The 19,223-nt window shown below is 43.9% G+C and overlaps 1 protein-coding gene across 4 annotated transcripts in view; it reads right to left on the bottom strand.

The window, feature by feature from the left end:
- The window catches only part of LANCL1 (LanC like 1), a 37,577-nt gene extending 18,631 nt beyond the window's left edge, over positions 1 to 18,946 (bottom strand). The window contains exons 1-7 of one of the 4 annotated variants that reach the window (XM_030209033.1): positions 18,878 to 18,946; positions 18,486 to 18,591; positions 15,941 to 16,058; positions 14,228 to 14,435; positions 13,179 to 13,326; positions 12,401 to 12,547; positions 11,240 to 11,422 (exon numbers count right to left, since the gene is read on the bottom strand). In XM_030209033.1, coding sequence (XP_030064893.1) covers positions 11,240 to 11,422; positions 12,401 to 12,547; positions 13,179 to 13,326; positions 14,228 to 14,435; positions 15,941 to 16,058; positions 18,486 to 18,572 — 891 coding nt within the window. In that variant the 5' untranslated portion in view covers positions 18,573 to 18,591; positions 18,878 to 18,946. Of the gene's footprint in view, positions 1 to 11,239; positions 11,423 to 12,400; positions 12,548 to 13,178; positions 13,327 to 14,227; positions 14,436 to 15,940; positions 16,059 to 18,485; positions 18,592 to 18,756; positions 18,845 to 18,877 lie in introns of those variants that run through there. The other 3 variants (XM_030209036.1, XM_030209035.1, XM_030209034.1) reach the window with 3 other exon arrangements.
- Between the last annotated feature and the right edge of the window lie 277 nt (positions 18,947 to 19,223).

The raw sequence follows: 19,223 nt of genomic DNA, 5'->3' as shown, positions 1-19,223 counted from the left end.
GAAACATGGACTGTGTCGGGTTCTCTTGCCCAAATAGTGAATAATGCATCTTTTAAGCACTGTTTCCTGTGTTCGATCGCCTGTTTGCCAGCCTATAGAGTAAACCTTAAAAAAAAAAGTTTAAATTAAGAAAGTTACAGACTGCTTTATTTTTCATCTTTCTTATTTTAAATAAAAAAAAAAGATTTACTGTATTTGTAGGCTTCACCACGTGCATGCTCCTTTGGGACATAGGGTATACAGGTGCATATACTCTTACCGTATTTTTGCTTTTCAATTTATCATATGTTGTCTTTGTAATAGTGTTGTTAGAAGCACCATTCTGGATTTCATTTTGTATGAAAGAGCATACTGGTAAGCCATGCAGATTTCCACATATATTATTTTGGTTTGTGGTCACTAACACATATGCATGTCATGTAATTTACACTATTTGTTACACAAAAATTATACATGATTCATCTATCTCTTATTAAACTTTTGGTTTATATGATTAACATTTCAATCATTTTTGCACATTAAATGTATGCAATCACGTTGTATATTCATAGTCTTCTTGATATTATGGGGGTCTTTCACTAAGGCACACTAAACGCTAGAGATGCCAATGTATTCCTGTGGTCGTCTCTAGCATTTAGCGTGCACTAAAAATGTAAGCACGCCTTAAAGACCCCCTATATTTGTATATTATTGTTATATATGACACATCTCACACACACACACGTATATATATATATATTTTTTGCCAGACTCCTGAGGCAGGCGCTTTTCTGAGCCAAAACACGGCCCGTGTTTGTGCTGTCTTGGTTTGTGTACTTATATTAGGCGGGACACCACAGTCCCCCCTTGTCCCTGCGGCCACCGACTGACCAGGTTTAAACTCATCCACCAAACGCGGTGAGCCCTCTGAAGCAAGAATAAGTCATCATGGTAGCGGTTCCCGCCGAAACCTGTTCAGACTTGGAGGTCTCTGGGGACAAAGGCAATGCACTCTCTCCCCTTGCACTCCTTTGTAGTTCCTGCCAAACTACACTGCTCGGTTCCATGCATGGCTTACACAAAGCACCTAGTCCCTCAAAGCCCTTCCTGCCACAGGACTTACAGTGTCGGGACCGCTCAATATGAGGGACCCGCTAAAATTGGCCTGTCTGGAGTTGCAGCTGTGGTGAACCCACTTGCAGCAGAAAAGCACCCGACAATAACAGCCAGCTCAGACTGGAGCTCATACCTTAGCCAAGGAACACACTTTGTTGCTTTTTAATATTTCCAATTGTGCTGCTGGCTACAATAAAAGAATGCTCAAGGCTCACGTGACCAACATGCAGCTGAGGCACAGTGGTCTTCCCCAAACCAAGGAGCCCGACAGGGAAGGGACCCAACCACCTGGGTGCCACACACCGGGGGGCCATATGTGGCCCCCATGGACCAGCACCCCAGGAGAACAGCCAATTTGCCCCCCCCCCCCACCCATGATGCCCCAGCGGGGCCTTCCAGAACCAGACTGCATGTCTACCATCTGCTACAGACTGAGAATATTACTGGCTGCCTGGAAACCGCACAGTAGAGTTATACTACTCAAAGTTTAGATGTTCTCAGTCCCCGTCTGCTGGTAGGCGTGCATAACCCCAAGCATAATGTCTGGAACAGCTGAGAAGGAATGTGTTAGTTTTGCGCATACTGTGAAGCAATGGACCTCATTACTAGGCTTGAATATGTGGAGTATGATCTCTGTCTCTTAAAATATACCATTAATGCTCGCTATAGTACTTGTATCATACCAAAGAGCTTCCTTCTGGAATTTATAAGATGTAACATGTATAGGCAACCTATCCAGGTGTGTTTAAAAATTCTTTTTAATCAAGCTTGTGGCTCCTAATACAATGGGAAACATTTCTATATCTTTCTGCATGTTTTTTTGGTCTCTGACTGCATTTCTTGTATCTTCTCCCTTTCCACCCAATTCACAGAGTAATCACTTGCGACCGACACTTCTATGAACAAGGCAGTTCTGCTTTTCTCTTATCACTATGTTCAGCTTCCTTGCATCCGGCTTTTTAATCAGTTGGGTGGGACATGTACTAGGTGATCATAACCTATTTGTTTTCTATAATCCTCTTCAAACCATGATCCCAGTGCTTTTTCAGTACATGCATGCTGAGGGGTTTATAAAAGTTTATAATGCAGTGGGGTTCCCAAACCTGGTCCTGGAGGCATTCCAGCCAGCCAGTCTGGCTTTCAGGATATCCACAATAGATACTTACGAGAGAGATCTGCATGCAAATCTCTCACTACATTAAAGAATAGCATTCCGGCAAGTCAATTGCTCCGGGTTCGCAGGTTATGTACCTCTCGGTATGAATACACATTGCAAGCTCAACAAATGATCACAAGGTTTCAACAGAAGGGTTACCCAGATAGAATTTTAAAGAAAGCCTCTAAGAGAGCATTTAATTTTCATAATGAATGGCAACATCAGCTTGTGGATAAACAGAAAAATGATCAGTTGACTTGTGTATTACCATATACCAAATTATCCAATCAGATTATACAAATTACAAAACGGCGCTGGTCGATATTAGGCATTCATGAAATTTTTCATAGCAGAAATTTGGGTGAGCAAATAACCCAGTGTAGCAATAGAAGAATAGAGGGACCTGAGGAATGTGGCCATGTGAGATGTAATCATTGTGTACACTGTCAATACGCAATGCAAGTAAAGGAAGTGGCTATTCCGCATACAGGAAAGGTATATCGGTTACAAGGATACACTAATTGTGAGACCATGAATTGTGTGTAAGGGATAAAATGCCCATGCGATTTATGGTATATAGGCTTAACTACTAGGAAGATCAAAGTTAGGATAGCTCAACATTTGAGCAATCTTCGTACTTGCCGATTGGAAGCCCCGCTTGTTTCCCATTGGGCAGATGCAAAGCATGAAGTACATGATCTCCAATTTGTAGTTTTAAGTCAAATTAAATCAGACAGAGGTGGGAACATACCTTTAATGTTACTAACGAAAGAACGTTTACTTTTCCTCTGGAATACTGTGAGCCCTAATGGCTTAAATAAGGAAATTGAGTGGCAAAGTATGTAGGATGGTATTTAAGCCCTGTGATTCTGGAACCCCGATATGCGCATGTGTGGGTGTTCTTTTGAGACGCTACCACCAGCACATCGGAGACTGAGTGCTCGACAACCTGGTAGAGCCGGTAAAAGGTTTTGTAATTTGTTTTTATGGGGTGGGTTAGATGTTGAAAATGTGTGTGAAGATATATCGTTGTCTGTTGTAGATTTAATGACCCCTGAAGACGCTGTATAAGCGAAACACGATCGTGTAGGGTCTGTACGAAGGTGCCTCAATAAAAAGAGGAAAGACAAGTAATTCAGTGTAAGCATACGATGTAGTGCTTAACGAAGAAAAATTTGTTGACAAATATCAAGCAGTTATCCTGTGATGATTGTAGTCACACAAATGAAGAAGGTCCATATTTGAGTTTGTTGTGGAAGATGAAGATATATGGATCAGTTTGAACCAGCAGCGCTTTAAAACTTTATAAATACTCCTCTTTGAAAAATAAGAACTTACAAGAAACGACCCACAAATATGATGACAGACTGTTGACACAATTGTGTGAACCATTGAATATACTTTAAACATATTATCGTGTTTGATGTGGGAAAATAATGTGGTAGTATCAAGTGCTGGGGAATGGTTTAATAGATACTTGATTGTTTAAATCTTGGGAAGTATGTGTGACATAATCACTCAGGGTGCTATAGTATTGTATAAGCATTTATGTGATTTTATATAGTTGAATGTGGTTTGGTATGAATGACTATGGTTGAATGCGATTGAGGATTTCAGACAATAATTGATAAACAATATGTTAAAGTAAAGTATTTAATAAAGATTGGGATATTTTGCAACGGTTGTTGAAAATTTAATATGTTTTATATGCAACTATTTATTGACAGTGAACCTAAGTAAGAATTATGAATATTCACTGTGGATATCCCGAAAACCTGTAACACAGTCATGAACATTAAGGTGCATGAGGAGAGTGGCAGACGGGACTGCAGCAAACAGTGTAGGATCTAATGAAAATCTAAGCACAAACGGTAGGGAGGAAGGGACCCGTAGTGCTGTGATGGTGGTTGCTGGTGCTGTCAAAGGAGTTAATCATTAGCTCGACAACAAAGCACCTATTACCGAGCACTATTATACATTTAAAGGAAAGAAGTTGTTTAATTTAGACTTTAAACATCATCAGGTTTCTATACAGTTTGTATAATATATTAAGAGGGAAACCTTACATAACAGTCCCCAGGGTTACATAAATGAAATTTTAACTATCAGAAATTAAATACTCCAGCATTTACAAAATTGTTTTTATATTTATCTTTAATTTTAATACACTTACCCACACAAATCACATTCAAACCTTTCACTCATACCAGTCAGACCACATAATCCTGTGAGTAATATTATATGAACTCAATAAACTAAATAATTGGTAAGTCCAATGTGCAATTCCAAATGGTCACAGATATTGTCTTATAAACTCCAAAATAAGAGTCCAAATCCTTGTCAATGATCCACAGCTTCAGCCACCAAAATGCAGCTCTTTTAAATTACTGGATACCTCCCGATTGGAAAACTTGTATATCCACTGTGATCATCATATCTCAATATGATCACTCGCAAAAATCAATTTTATCATCAAGTCACATGATATGCAGAACCAACCTAGTCACCATGCCGTCAGCTGTAATGTTTTGTGTATGTGCTCTTTCACAATGTTTCATTTGCTCCTCCTGAAGAAAAGCAAAATGCGGCCCTGAATTAAAAGGGTAGCAATCTCTCTCACAAATATATTAAACAGAATTGTCCCCAGCACTGACCCGAGGCACTCTAGTATTCACCTTCCTTTCCTTCGAGCGCATTTCGTTCACCACCACTCTCTGTCGGGTCAACTAGTTTTCTATCCAGATCACCACATTGGGTCCTAAGTTCAGCCCTCTCAGCTTATTCACAAGTCTTCTGTGAGGGACATATCAAAGTCCTTCCTGAAATTCAAGTAGATTACATCTACATCTAGTGCATGTCCTTCACCCAGTCAAAGAAGTCAATAAAATTTGGTTGGCAGGATTTTCCTTTGGTAAAGCAATGTTGCTTCTGATCCTGTAATCCACTGGCTTCTATAAAATTAACTCTCTTTTCTTTCAGTAGCAACTCCATTATTTTTCCTACCACCGACATAACTTACCAGCTTGTAGTTTCCTACTTCCTCACAGACTCTGCTTTTATGAAGAGGGACCACATCCGCTTGTTTCTAATCCTACGGAACCTCTCCTGTCTCTAAAGATCTATTAAATAAATCTGTAAGAGGTCCCGCCAGGACTTCTCTGATCTTCCTTAGTATCCTGCGATGTATCCCATCCGGCCCCATAGCTTTGTCCACATTGATTCTCAAGCTGTTTATAAACGCTTTCCTCCGTGAATGGCGCAATATCCACTCCATGCCCAGATATTTCCTCAGCAGCCAATGGAGGTCCTTCCCCAGGATTTTCTTTCATGAACACCGAAGAAAAGTAATTGGTTAGCCCGTTTGCTTTATCCTCATCACTCTCCAAATAGCTATTCTCAGTATCTTTCAGTCTTGCAATTCCATTCCTATCTTTTCTCCTTTCCCCAAAACATCTGAAAAAGGTCTTGTCACATCTCAACATCTTTAGCCATTTTTTCTTCCACCCACGCTTTCGCTAGCCATATTTCCCTCTTCGCTTCTTTGTATTTAATCTGGTAATCTTTTCCGTGATCCTCTTCTTGCATTCTTCTGTATTTCTTGAACGAAGCCCCTTTTGCTCTTATTTTTTCAGCCACTTGTTTGGAGAACCATATAGGCTTTCTGTTTCTCTTCCCTTACATAAAGATCAGTTGCCATATTTATAGCAGCTTTCGGCTTGGCCCACTGATTTTCCACTTCACCTACGCCTATTCATGCCATCAGTTCCTTCTTCAGGTATTGCCCCATTTTACCAAGATCAGTACGTCTGAAATCTAGTACTTTGAGTTTTGTGCTTTGCCCTTATATCAAATCACATCGTGTGATGATCAATATTATAGGTGGGCACCCACCCAGATATTGGAAATCCTCCATTTGTGAGCACTAGATCCAGCGCTGACCCTTCTCTAATGGGTTCCGTCATCATTTGTCTGAGAAAGGCACTTTGACAGGCATCCACAATCTCCTTACTTTTTCCAATTCTGCTGACGGGACGTTCCAATCCATATCAGGCAAATTGAAATCTCCCCAAAGTAGCACCTCCCCTTTCACACCAAGCTTTTGAATTTTTTTCTATCAGATCCTTGCTAGCTTTTCCATTTGTGCTGGAGGTCTGTAGATAACACCCGTATGGATACAGGTTCCATCTTCTCTTTCCAGGACAATCCATAAAGCTTCTTCCTTTCCCCAGGTTCCCCGCATTTCAGCTGCTCTGATATTGTTTCTCACATACAGCGTGACTCTTCTACCTCTTCGGCCCTCTCTATCCTTCTTAAAAAGATTATAGCCCGGTATGTTTCCTTGTACTCATTGTAATGCTATCTGGGTGACAGATTCTGGATGTTTACTTTCATATTTCAGAACATTGATGGAGGAGCAACACCCACCCCCCAAAGCCACACACCATCGTGTTGCTTTGCTGGCGGGGGACACGAAACCCCGCCAGCACAAGTCCTGTCTTCAGACTCTGGCGTGAACTTCAGCATTTACTAGCCTATGCAGGCAGGGCTTCTGTGCCTCTGACGTCATGCACGTGCAGGACATCAGACGCACAGAACCCCGCCCAGCAAAGGCTAGCAATGCCGAAGATCAAGCGGAGTCAGCAGACAACAAAGGACTTCTGCTGGCGGGATTTTGGGACCCCCGCCAGCAAAACTATGTAACGCAACGGTGGGTGGGATGGCGGCGGGGGGGGGGGGGGGGGGGGGAGACATCACGCGGAGGAGGCAGTGACGGCAATAAACGAAAAAACCCCTGCAATCTGGCAGCGCTACCTTCCCTCATCTTCAAAGCACCGCTTCCAAAAACCCCTGCCCCCCCACACACTCTGGCAGCGGATCCTGAACCCCCCAAACAAACACACACACTTACTCACTCTCATTTGGCCACACTTCCTAAACCCCCCCACCACACACATACACACACACACACACACTCACTCTCTCAACTGGCAGCGCTTCCTGAAAACCCTGCCCCCCACACACACTCACACACTCATCTGGCAAACCCCTCTTCTCCCCACCACACACACACTCACTCTCTCATCTGGCAGCGCTTCCTGAAACCCCTGCCCCCCCACACTCACTCATCTGGCACCGGTTCCTGAACCCCCCCCCCCACACACACACACTCTGTCTCATATAGCAGCGCTTCCAGAAACCCAGTACACACATACACACACACACTCACTCACTCTCATCTGGCAGCGCTTCCTGAAACCCCTGCCACAACCACACATAGTCACTCACTAATCTGGCAGCCGTTCCTGAACCCCTCCCCCCCCCCCACACTTACTCACTCACTCTCATTTGGCCACACTTCCTGAACCACCCCACCCCACCATCACCACACACACACACACACACTCTCTCATCTGGCAGCGCTTCCTGACCCCCCCCAACACACACTCACTCTCTCATCTGGCAGCGCTTCCTGAAAACCCTGCCCCCCCCACACACACACTCACTCATCTGGCAAACCCCTCTCCTCCCCACCACACACACACTCACTCTCACATCTGGCAGCGCTTCCTGAAACCCCTGCCCCCCCCCCACACACACATTCACTCATCTGGCACCGGTTCCTGAACCCCCTCACACCCCCTCCCCCCCACACTCTGTCTCATATGGCAGCGCTTCCAGAATACCCGTACACACACACACACATACACACACACACACTCACTCATCTGGCAGCGCTTCCTGAAACCCCTTCCACAACCACACACAGTCACTCACTAATCTGGCAGCCGTTCCTGAACCCCCCCCCCCCCCCCCAAAAAAAACACACACACTTACTCACTCTCATTTGGCCACACTTCCAGAACCACCCCACCACCACCAACACACACACACACACACACTTACTCACTCTCATTTGGCCCCGCTTCCTGACCCCCCCCCCCCCCAAACTCACTCTCATCTGCAAACGCTTGATAAACCACCCCCCCACACACACACTCACTCATCTGGCAGTGCTTCCAGACCCCCCCCCACACCCCTCTTCTTCCAAGCTGAACCACCCAACACAACCAACACACCCCTCCAACATACACACTCTCTCACTCAAAATCTCATCTGCCATCGCTTCCTGAACCCCCCTCCACCCACACACAGTCACTGACTAATCTGCCAGCCATTCCTGAACCCCCCCCCCCCACTTACTCACTCTCATTTGGCCCCGCTTCCTGACCACCCCCCCCCCCACATACACACACACTTACTCACTCACTCTTATCTGGCAATGCTTGAAAAACCGCCCCCCCCCCACACACTCACTCACTCACTCATCTGGCAGCGCTTCCTGAACCACCCACATCCCTCTTCTTCCAAGCTGAACCCCCCAACACACCTCCCACTCCCCAACCCCATACACACACACGCACTCTATCTCTCATCTGGCAGCGCTTCCTGAACCTCCCCTACCCCCCCCCCCCCCCCCCCCACACACACTCACTCTCTCTCAATCATCTGGCAGCGCTTCCTGAAACACCATACACACACACTCACTCACTCTCTCTCTCATCTGGCAGCGCTTCCTGAACCCCCTGCCCCCCCCCCCCCACACTCACTCACAATGCCATCTGGCATTGCTTCCTGAACCCCCCCCCCCCCCCCCACACTCACTCTCTCACTCTCATCTGGCAACGCTTCCTGAACATACCACACCCCTCTTCTTCCAAGCTGAACCCCCTCCAACACATCCCCCCCCCCACACACACACTCTCTCTCTCCCCCTCCTCCAGCACACCAATTGCTTAGGTGCAGTGGTGGCAATCTCAGACACCAGAGAGAGAGGGGGGCCTGACACCATAGAGAGAGAGGGAGGGAGGTATCTCTGTCACACACACACTCTCTCTCTCTCACACACTCTCTCTCTCACAGACAATGTCTTTCTGTCTCTCACTCTAACACACTCTATGTCTCACAGTGTATCACATTCACTCTCTATGTGTCACACAGTCACTTACACACTCGCTTGGTCTCATACACTCAGTGTCACAGAGAATCAATGTCTCACACACACTCTCTCGCACACACTGTATCTGTGAGAAACACACACACTCTCTCTCTCTCTCTCTATCACACTGTGTCTCACATACGCAATTGCACACACTCTCATTCTCACACACACACTCTCTCACAGACATACTCACACCCAGACTCACTCTCTCTCTCTCACACACACACTTTCACTCTCTCTCTCACACACAGTCACTCTCACATATACTCTTCAAAACATACACACTATGAGGAAAACCTTGCTAGAGCCTGTTTCATTTGTGTCAGAAACGGGCCTTTTTTACTAGTGTTAACTAAAGAAGGAAAAGTCAGTTCTCGCTAACAGATTTAAGCATAAACATGCACCACCTGCTGGCCACACTAGAGAAATACACTTCAAGAAATAGTACAAGTTCTAGGTTTAAAACCCGCTGTTTTGTCACAGTTCAGTTTTTCAAGGTATTTTAAGAGGCCAGTCTACAATTCCAAAGCTGCTGCCAATGAAGACTTTGTGACGCACCTAATGTTTTGGGCACTCTAGCTTTTCACCTACACAATCCTCTAACTGTACTTCACCCTACCCATTTTCTCTTACTCTCCTCCCCTCACAATTCTTTCCTTCCCTAGCAGAAAAACAGTGCACCACTCATTTCCACTTCCTCTACCTGGTGGCTTCAGTCTGAGGTTTGAATGCACAGGCTATAGAAATGCTAAATAGTAGTAGTAGTAGGTTAACAGGTCCCATATATTCAAACTGTGAATAAAAAAAAAAGGCACTGGAAGAGTCAGCAGCAAGATGACATACTCCTCCTACAGGTTAGAGGGACAATCCTCCTTAATGATGCGGGACATAACTCAATTAAGGCCCAGATGCATCAACCAAATGTAAAAAAATCTAAAATGTAAAAGTGCTTACCGAATTTGAAAAAACGAAGAATGCACCAAAAAAAACAAGCCGCACATATTCTGTGCGGTATTGTAAAGTACAATGCTTTACAGATTCATAATCCCTGTCGGTAATCGGCCCCTAAAACATGCGCAGAGCAGCCAAGCATTATGCTGGCTGCTCTGCGCATGCCACAAACGTCAACACAAACGTATTAAACCTATGTAGGTTGCTTAAGTCAGACAGAGGCGTGCGAGGGGGGGGGGGGGGATCGGGACGTGCGAGCGTTTAGCTCTATGATCCTAGCAGGAGAGTGCAGTTGAAGATGTCCTCCTCAAGATTCCAAACAGGACGTCCTTCATAAACACCCCTTTCTAACAAAAGACCTCTTTCACTGTGATCCCCTTTAGCTCAGCTGAGAGACCTGGGCCTGCCCCCGGCTGGGGGAAACAGAGGAAGGGAGGGGGACCAGGGCAGCTTAAAGTTGTTTACAGAACCTGGGAAACTGGCTTCAGAGGAGAGCAGAGTGTTAAATTTCAAAGCTGTGGGAGAAGGAGAAATAGAGAGAGGAAGGGAGGGGGCCGTGGCTGCCACAGTTTTGAGTTTTCTTTTGATTTTTTTTTTTTAATACAGGGAGAAGCAGGGAGCCACGTGTTTGTGTGGGTTTTTTTTATTTTCAAACATGCCAGCTTGGATTTTTATGCTGCAGGCAGAAGCGGGGAGCAGTGTCTGTATGACAGCTCAGGCCTTAACGACAGCTCTGAGCTGACGTTAAATATTTCACGGTAAATGATTCGGTGCAATCGTCGGTATGGTTAGTGCATTCCGAATCGCCCACATTTCAATGGTAGTTACTCGTTTGCATTTCGTTTTTGTTAGCTGCTAGCGTCGTCGGAAAATGGCCTTTAATGCATGCCACGGTTGAAATTTTCTTCGTTAAAGGGTCGTTGAAGTTTAGTGCATCTTGCCCTAAATAAGAATACCATACATATATGAGCCTCATTATCTTGTGTGCATGTGTGTGTGTGTGTGTGTGTGTGGGGGGGGGGTGGCATATACTATACCTTGTAGGCCTGCATAAGCATGTAGATGACACCTGGTGCCCCATGGCACCAGTGCACAAGCTGATCGCGGGTATCGTCAATGCAAGGTGGGTAATTCCCAGATGGAAACTTCAGCTGGCTGACATAATCCACACTGGGCTTGACTTGCTTGAGCAGTGTGTCCTGGTTGGTATTGCAGGCAGGCTATGATAGACAGGTACAAGAGCAGAACACCAGAGTCAGCTTGCGAATGCTGGCAGAATACAAGTTTAGCACACCCAAGCTTTAAGGAGTTCTAACTTTGAATATGCCCAGATTAGGAGGCATGCCCAGATTAGGAGGCATGTGAACACTCCTTTCACATATTATACAAAATATGTATAGTGTACCCGTAACATTTTGATAGCTGATTATAGAAGACTCTTTTCTTTCAGAGCACAATATGTTAAGAAATGACTAAGGAACAGACCTTAGTCATCCCAAAAGTTTTTATCTTCATTATCTATTAGTTTTACAAAAAGGAAATCATCTCTGCTCACTTATTTGTCAGGTGCCTATGAGCTAATTTAAATTTTGGCATGCTAGCGGTACTTTCTCCCCCTATCAGGAGCCATGAAGTAATGAAAAATATACATGAACAAATTTTAAAGAACACAGTACAGATAACCCAGGTAAACCTCAAGGAATAGCCAAGAAAACCCCTCTCCCAAACAAAAGAGCTATGATGAAAAAGAATAGCCAAGTTACTCAAGATCCCTCACACTCCACCACCATTTTTTTCAAGTTCTAGCTTGCTTCTCCCCAAGACCTCCCACTCTTTTACAGTAGAGATGTAGGCTTGTTTGCTGTTGGTACGACTTTTTAAAAATAGTTTAAACCTAGTAAGTTTCTATTATCTGTCTCAAGCCAATGACAAGCAGGGTGCCATTGGAGCTACCTAGCTTAACTTGAGGATATGCTCATTTCACCTTCTGGAATTTCTTTTGTACTTACCTGAGGATAAGGATTTTTGTTAACATTTAGCTATATAGTAGGTTATCCAGAAATTTCATTGACTCAATAATAAACATACGTTTGTGTTTTTATATTTGCGTGTATCTGAGTATCAGTTTCCAGCTTAGACATCCTTATTAGGACCTCCATTCCACAGACCTTTTCCCCTTGTCTTTCAAAGTCTCTAACCTGCATTAGAAAGTAGTAAATCCCTGCCAGTCCATGAGCTGGTCCTACATAGTATTCTTGATACCACTCGTACATCAGTGGGCTTCTGGTTGCAAAGTTTCTCTTGTTTGCTAAGTTTACCCCTGATGCCAGGATAGTATCACAGACCTGCGGAGAGAAAGGCAGTGTGACCAATTTCGAATCAATGAATTTTTCAGCTGCACCAATTGATGCAATTATAAAACTTGTATGCATTGCAAAAAAGAATAGAAATTGCTTTTAGATTAGCAGTTTCACAAAATACAGCATTACTGTGCAGTTCCAACAAATTACTGTACATTAAAATTCCTTTTATCTGGCATGCATAGGGAAAAGGTTGTGCTTACGTGTTAATTTTCTTTCCTGAATTCTGCTAGACCAGTTTACATGCATGGTTTTATGCCACCCTGCTAGTAGATGGAGAAATAGGACCACAGCTTTCAGAATCATCATCATTGTGATAAAGGGGGTTGTGAGTCAAAGCACTTGCCAGTACCCAAATATTAAAGCGATGGAATTTTTAGTTTAGGCTTGCTGAATAGCCTCTCTAAATCTAAACAGTGTCAGCATGGTCACTGCTGAACTTGTATGTTCAGTGTCATTACTTACATCATAGCAGCACTGAATATACAAGTTCAATATTGGTGCCAGAGCTGGCTAATTGACCCCCCAGCTAGGCCAAAACAATATCAGGCATATTTTATCTAATCTTGGATACACTGAATTCATTCTCAGGAAACCTACAAATATGAGATAATACCTGCTGGATATAAGTTTGTGGAATCTTTTCCCCTCCAAAATGCTTGTTGATGAAGAGCAGTGAGAAGAGGTAGCCTACACGTCCATACAGAAGCTCATCAGGTACTTTGGCATCAAATTTCACAACAGATGGGTGCAGCTGGCAAAGTCTGGAAACATGTACAAACACATCAAAGCACAAGTGTAGAGACAATAAGTTGAAGCCCAAGCCTCCAGCAAGCATTTGGAGAGAAGGCCTCCCCTGCCTAGAATGGAAAATCCAAGAGCAGAAGAAGGGAGAAGGGGAATTCCCTTCTAAGGACCCAGGAGCTGTGAAGGAAGGGAGGGAGGGGAGGAGGGGAATTATCCTTCCTGGGTCTTCCTCCTCTCTCCTCTGCTCCACACCACTCCCCAATGTCCTCCTCCTCTTCCTCCCTCCATGCCGTTTTCCAGGTCCTCTTCATACCTGGCTGACTGGTCTAATAGTCTGAGAATGACTGGAGGCCTCAGCACACAACGGCAGGTCTGATTGTGGCTAAGGCATTGACAAACAGCTGCTACCATGAGGACCTTTTGCAGTCTGAAGGACATGAGCTAGTGGGATTAGTTTAGGTCCCAGTCAGGATATTCTGATTTTATTCTGTGAAAGAATCTAGGCACCTGGCTAATGCAAGACTTCAGGTGGAAGAATTTAGAAGTTCAAATTTTTTACATCATGGGTCCTTTGCTTTGGAACAAACTGCCTTCCAGGTTAAGAAAGATCAGAAACATGTCTACATTTAAAAGACAACTGAAAACTTTTGTTTATGCAGGCGTATCATGAGTGTGGAAACTGGCTAATGTTTGTCAGAGTTTGTTGACTGATGAACTGGGATTGAGCAGAATATAAGTTTTTAAATGAATGAATAAATAAATTAGGTTTTGCAGCACACAATGCTGCCATGGTGTATTTTAATTGCTAGGCAAAGCAGTCTTGAAATCTCACAGTTAATACCGGACAGTATTTAGCCTCCCCTTCCTCTCCGACCCGCCCCCCCCAATACCAAAAAACCCAGAATACTTTACTCTCACCGTCTGATGCACTCTTCAGCATCCCTTTCTCTTCCAAGCTTGTGATACACTACTGCTGCCACAGACAGGGGCCCGGCGTCCCCACACAAGAATGTGATCCAGCGTTTGGTCAGGCAGTTGAGACTCTTAGTGACGTAGGACTGGGCGTACTGCAGATAGGATTCATCTCCACGTACATCAAAGAGGTGCAGATACAGCAAAGCAATGCCTGAAAAATTGTATAAATCACACTGTTTGTGCCATAACTGTCTTCGCTAAACCTGTGATACTACATCACATACAAAAGAGCAGATGAAACTTCTGTGTATTGTTAGACAATATAAGGGACAGTGTTGCGGTAAAAATGAAAGGCATGTCCTAAAACCTACCGAAATGGATTTCAAAAGTTCTTTTCTGCTTCATTCAGCAAAAATGCAAGATGATTTATCATGCTAAATTAAACATTAAGATAGAACCACCGTGGCCTCCAGGGTATGCAATATTTAAACAATTTGGAGATAATTTTTATAAGATTTGCCTCGTTAGATGGTAAATACACAAATAAATGTCCGTATTATGATTTTATATGCTCATATATTCCCGGTTACACAAGTATTCCATAAAGGAAATTAAGCATCTCTATAGTATAGGCTCCAAACTGGTGCCCCTTTATAGCACTGCCCTTTCCCTGCCTAATCATAAAGGGGGGCCTATTAGCTCTTGTTTTTCACGCAATAAGTTTTCCTGATAAAAAGGAAGGCCACTGCATAGGCAAAAATATTTGGTCAGAAGTGCACAATCCTAGCAGAACTAAAATCATTCCACTAGCACATTCAAATTCATGTTTAACACCCCAACATGGATAGAGAACGTATATGCATATAATAAATGTAACCTGCTTTGGTTGTATTGCAGAAAGATGGTGTATCAAATCCATAACCCCAATCAACCTGGAGAGGCTAAGCTGGTCCTAGTTTTGTACTACTCTTTTAAAAGTGGCTCAGCAGTGAAGATACCAATCAAATTCACAAATCTACCAGCTGATATTATAGAGCAGGGAAAAATATTTAGACAACGTGAAGATGTATTAAAGAAAAAAAAAGATATAAATTGTGGTTTCAATTTCAGGCATTCGTTTACCAGTTTTCTTTGTTCTATTTCTTTAATTTTGTTTTTTTACTCTGTTTTAGAGCCATTTGTTTTGAGAGGTAACCATATTGAGGTACACACTTTTGCAGAGAAGAGTCCATTGTTGCTGATGACATGGATTCCTGTCCTTAGAACATTTATTTTTTCAACAAATTGGTTAGTCTAGAAGTGCCATCAGCCTTTGTGATTGTCATTTACTTGTTTTTCTCCAGCTCATAGGAGCTAACTTTTCAAAATTATTGGGGGTGCTAAGCCCAATGGAAATAACTCCTCCCTGGACACATACAAGGAATTTTCTCAATATTGGGGGGTGCTCAAGCACCCACAGAGTCGGCTCCAATGCTCCAGCTTGTCTACCCCTTTCTCCTCTTCCACCAGGTTTTCCTATGGCTTTCACTGCTCCATTTGGCCTGGTAACAAGGGTTTTTTTTTCCCAATACAGTTGTGGGAGGAAGCAGTTGCATTCTGGTGGGCAAGGATTTTTCTACTCCAGATGCTGCAGAACTTGAATACCTGGCTAGGGCCTGTCTATTGGTCTAAGTTGCAATAATTACTTTGGATTGCCCTGTTGCTCCATCTTCCTACCTGCCCAGCCGGTGTAGACAGTGCAGTCACTAGGGTCAGAAGACTTCAGGCCTTTCTCCATATGCTGCAACAGCTCATTGATCTTATTATTCAGATGATGCCTGAACTCTGCTGTCAGCTGTGGATATTAAAAACAAGTACTGTCTGAGGGATCATCTAATCACTGAAGCACAACATACAATGGATACTATGAAGAAGATTCAAGCCTTTCGTAAAAAATACAAAGAAGATAAATACTGGATACCCTCAGCCAGAACGATTTTCTTTGTAGTTGCCAAATATTAAATATCAGGCATACATCCCTTGCTCTATCAACACTGAAATAGTGTGAAGAATACATACTATGTACATCCTTTGTACAATGCTGTTTCTTACCTATATTCTATCTCAACCTGGCCTTTCTAGTCATCTTTTCCACGTGTTTAAAATAGAAAAATCTATATGTGTAATATATTATATATCTAATATTTTGGAATAAAAAATATGCACCTTTTTTTTACAGCACTGCTACCAAAATCCCTTCACCTCTCCAAGAGGAATCCTACGGTAAAATCCCAATTTGTGTGCCCAAATCACATGCTAAAAACAATTCCTAAATTTTTCTCAGAGGGGTGTGTCTGGGTGTAGAGTGGGCATGATAGCATGAATCAGGGCCTTGTTTACTAAGCAGCGTTATAGGCATGTTTACATTTTTAACGTGCATTAACCATGTACGTGCCTACAATGTCCCTAAAGGCGCCTACATGATTAGAATGCACGCTAAGTGTAGGTGCACTAAAAACACTAACACACATTAGTAAACAGGGTCCTCAGTTAGTGAAGCCACATTACCACTCGCTGATTAGTGCAGGATTAATATATGAGCCTTTACCACTTGCAAAATGGGTGGCAAGGCCTTGCCGCTAATTTTTGTTAATGGCAGCATTAGCAGATGGCCATTAACTGGGATAATCAGCTGTGGGAAAATGGCCTTAGTGTGGAAGAGACCTGTTAAGGGTGTACTAAATCCACTTTTTACTGCAGCTTAGTAAAAAGATACCTAAGAAATTCAACTGACTACATATTATTCTCAGAACTGTCTTATGATCCAGTTTCTATAGACAGACTTCACATCAGTCCTGGCCCTTTGACACGCCCCACTGGAGAGATTTGGAATTTGAAAAACCAATTTCCAAGGGAAGCAGCAGGACCACAACATAATACAATATACAGATGTTTGAAATCCGGTACACCTTTTACTTCAGCGGAATGACCTGTCTATTGGTTTTTATGTCAATGATTACTTTTTGTGCTGTGTGCATATGAAAAGTTACAGTTTTGCCACAGATATATGAGACAATTCCCCCTTTGATTAGTCACTTTTCACTGTGTGTGTTTTGATAATCATCAGTTGGTGTGAACAGTGAAGTTATTCTGCATTAATAACAGGTTTCACCCTGCCCTCCAACACTGCCATTGGTCACTAATACACCTTGCTCCTCAGAATAAATACATTTATGAAGGTAACAGACTGACAGTAACCATGTCTCCATTCATTCACCAATGCAGCAATCAGGTAATAATGATTTTTCAACTGCTCCTGCAGTTCTTAATATGAAACGCCTTGAAATAAGCATTGAAAATTCCAGCCATCTGCAACAATTCCCCATCATATGGAGCAGGTAGTCAAGTGGTCACTACAATTCACAAGAGCAGTCCCTGTGTGCCTTTTAACACAGCCACAATCAAGGCCATCCTGAGTGTAGCTGATGCCATCCCCTTCTCCACGGTGTCCAGCATCTCTCCATCCCATCCCATCTCTAATCTCCCCCTTTGGCGGTGTCCAGCATCTCTCCTTCCCTTTCCTACTCCCTGCAATGTTTAGTATCTCTCTAGCATTTCTCTCTTCACCTCCGCCCCCCCCCCCCCCCCCCGCCATGGTGTCCAGCAGCTTTCTTGTTCCTTCTTTCCCTCCCTCCACCGGCTCTTGCCCCCTATGGAATTTTGGAAGGGGCAAGAACTGGGAGGCTTTAAGCATGCACAGATGCTTATGGACCAGTGTTAACGCAATGAATTTTTCATAGATGCTAACTCCTGTGTTACTTCCCCAGCAAATAGGAGGTAAAATGCTGAATACTTTGGGGTGAAGGGAGGGATGCTGGTTGAGAGTGATATTGAGGACTAAGTGCTGGTGCTATCCCTAAATTGTACTGCCCTAGGCAGATGCCTAGTGGATGGGCCAGCCTTAGCTCTAGTGAATATTTAGGAAATAGTGTTGTGTTGTTATTATTCGTGAAACACATTCATTTGTGTTGTGTAAACAACGCTAGGGCCCACTCACTGTATTAGATAAAACAAGCGCTGATGGAAGTGCAAAAATAAATTTAAATCTAACCCACATTTTTATTCTTCAGCAATGGATAGAAGAGACATATTGAAAGGCTGTGTCAAGGACCTCTTGTGCTTCAGCTATACAAAAGAGACCACAAACCTTCTTTCAGCATAAACTAAAAAAATATCTCAACCTCCCTTGCCAGGTCTTTGCAGCCCTGCTCCCCACACTCACCCTGCCTGCAGAGTCAAAGTGGGCAGTGTGTGAGTCCAACGGGCCCCTGTAGTCTGCGTACGGGTTCGGGAAGTTCCTGCGCTCCATACCGCCGGCAGCACACCTACTGGGGAAAGAGAGAGAGGGGTTCAGCACGCGACACTGTGACTTAGCAACAGAATGAGACCTGTGAAGGTCTCCCAGTGACAGGCCCAAACTGAAGGGTTCCCTGCGTTGAGACTGCAGCAATAGACCCCACCCCCCTTTCTCTCTGCTAATTTACAGCACGCACCCCTACCACCACCAGCAACAAAAAAAACGACCGCAAATCCATCTCCTCCCCGACAGTCTGCAGCCGTTCCACCAATCAGAGTTTCCGAGAGAGGCGGGGATGAGAGGAGGCCGGGACTTACCCGATACCTCTTGTACGGAACCAACAACAGAACGCAGTCCTACCAGGGAACTGTAAACAACAGCAACTCCTCCCCTCCCCTCAGTCTGCAGCAGTTCCACCAATCAGTTTCCGAGAGAGGCGGGGAATCGGCAGAACTCGCCCACTCGCGGCCCCCACCAGTGGTACGCCATTGCACCGCCCTCCAGTCTGAAAACAGAGGATAGCAAGCAGGTTAGAATGAGCGGTACGAGGCTACTGAAGCCAGTAGGCGTAGCTTGCTGGCAGTAGGCGGAGTTACAAGTATACCAAAAACGCTATGCCTACTGAAAGCAATAGTGAAACTGAAAATAATGGGCCATTTGTAA

The sequence above is a fragment of the Microcaecilia unicolor genome, chromosome 7 (genome assembly GCF_901765095.1).
Source record: "Microcaecilia unicolor chromosome 7, aMicUni1.1, whole genome shotgun sequence".
NCBI lineage: Eukaryota > Metazoa > Chordata > Amphibia > Gymnophiona > Siphonopidae > Microcaecilia > Microcaecilia unicolor.
Note: the sequence above shows the minus strand (reverse complement) of the source record. Positions and strands in the feature narration are given on the sequence as shown.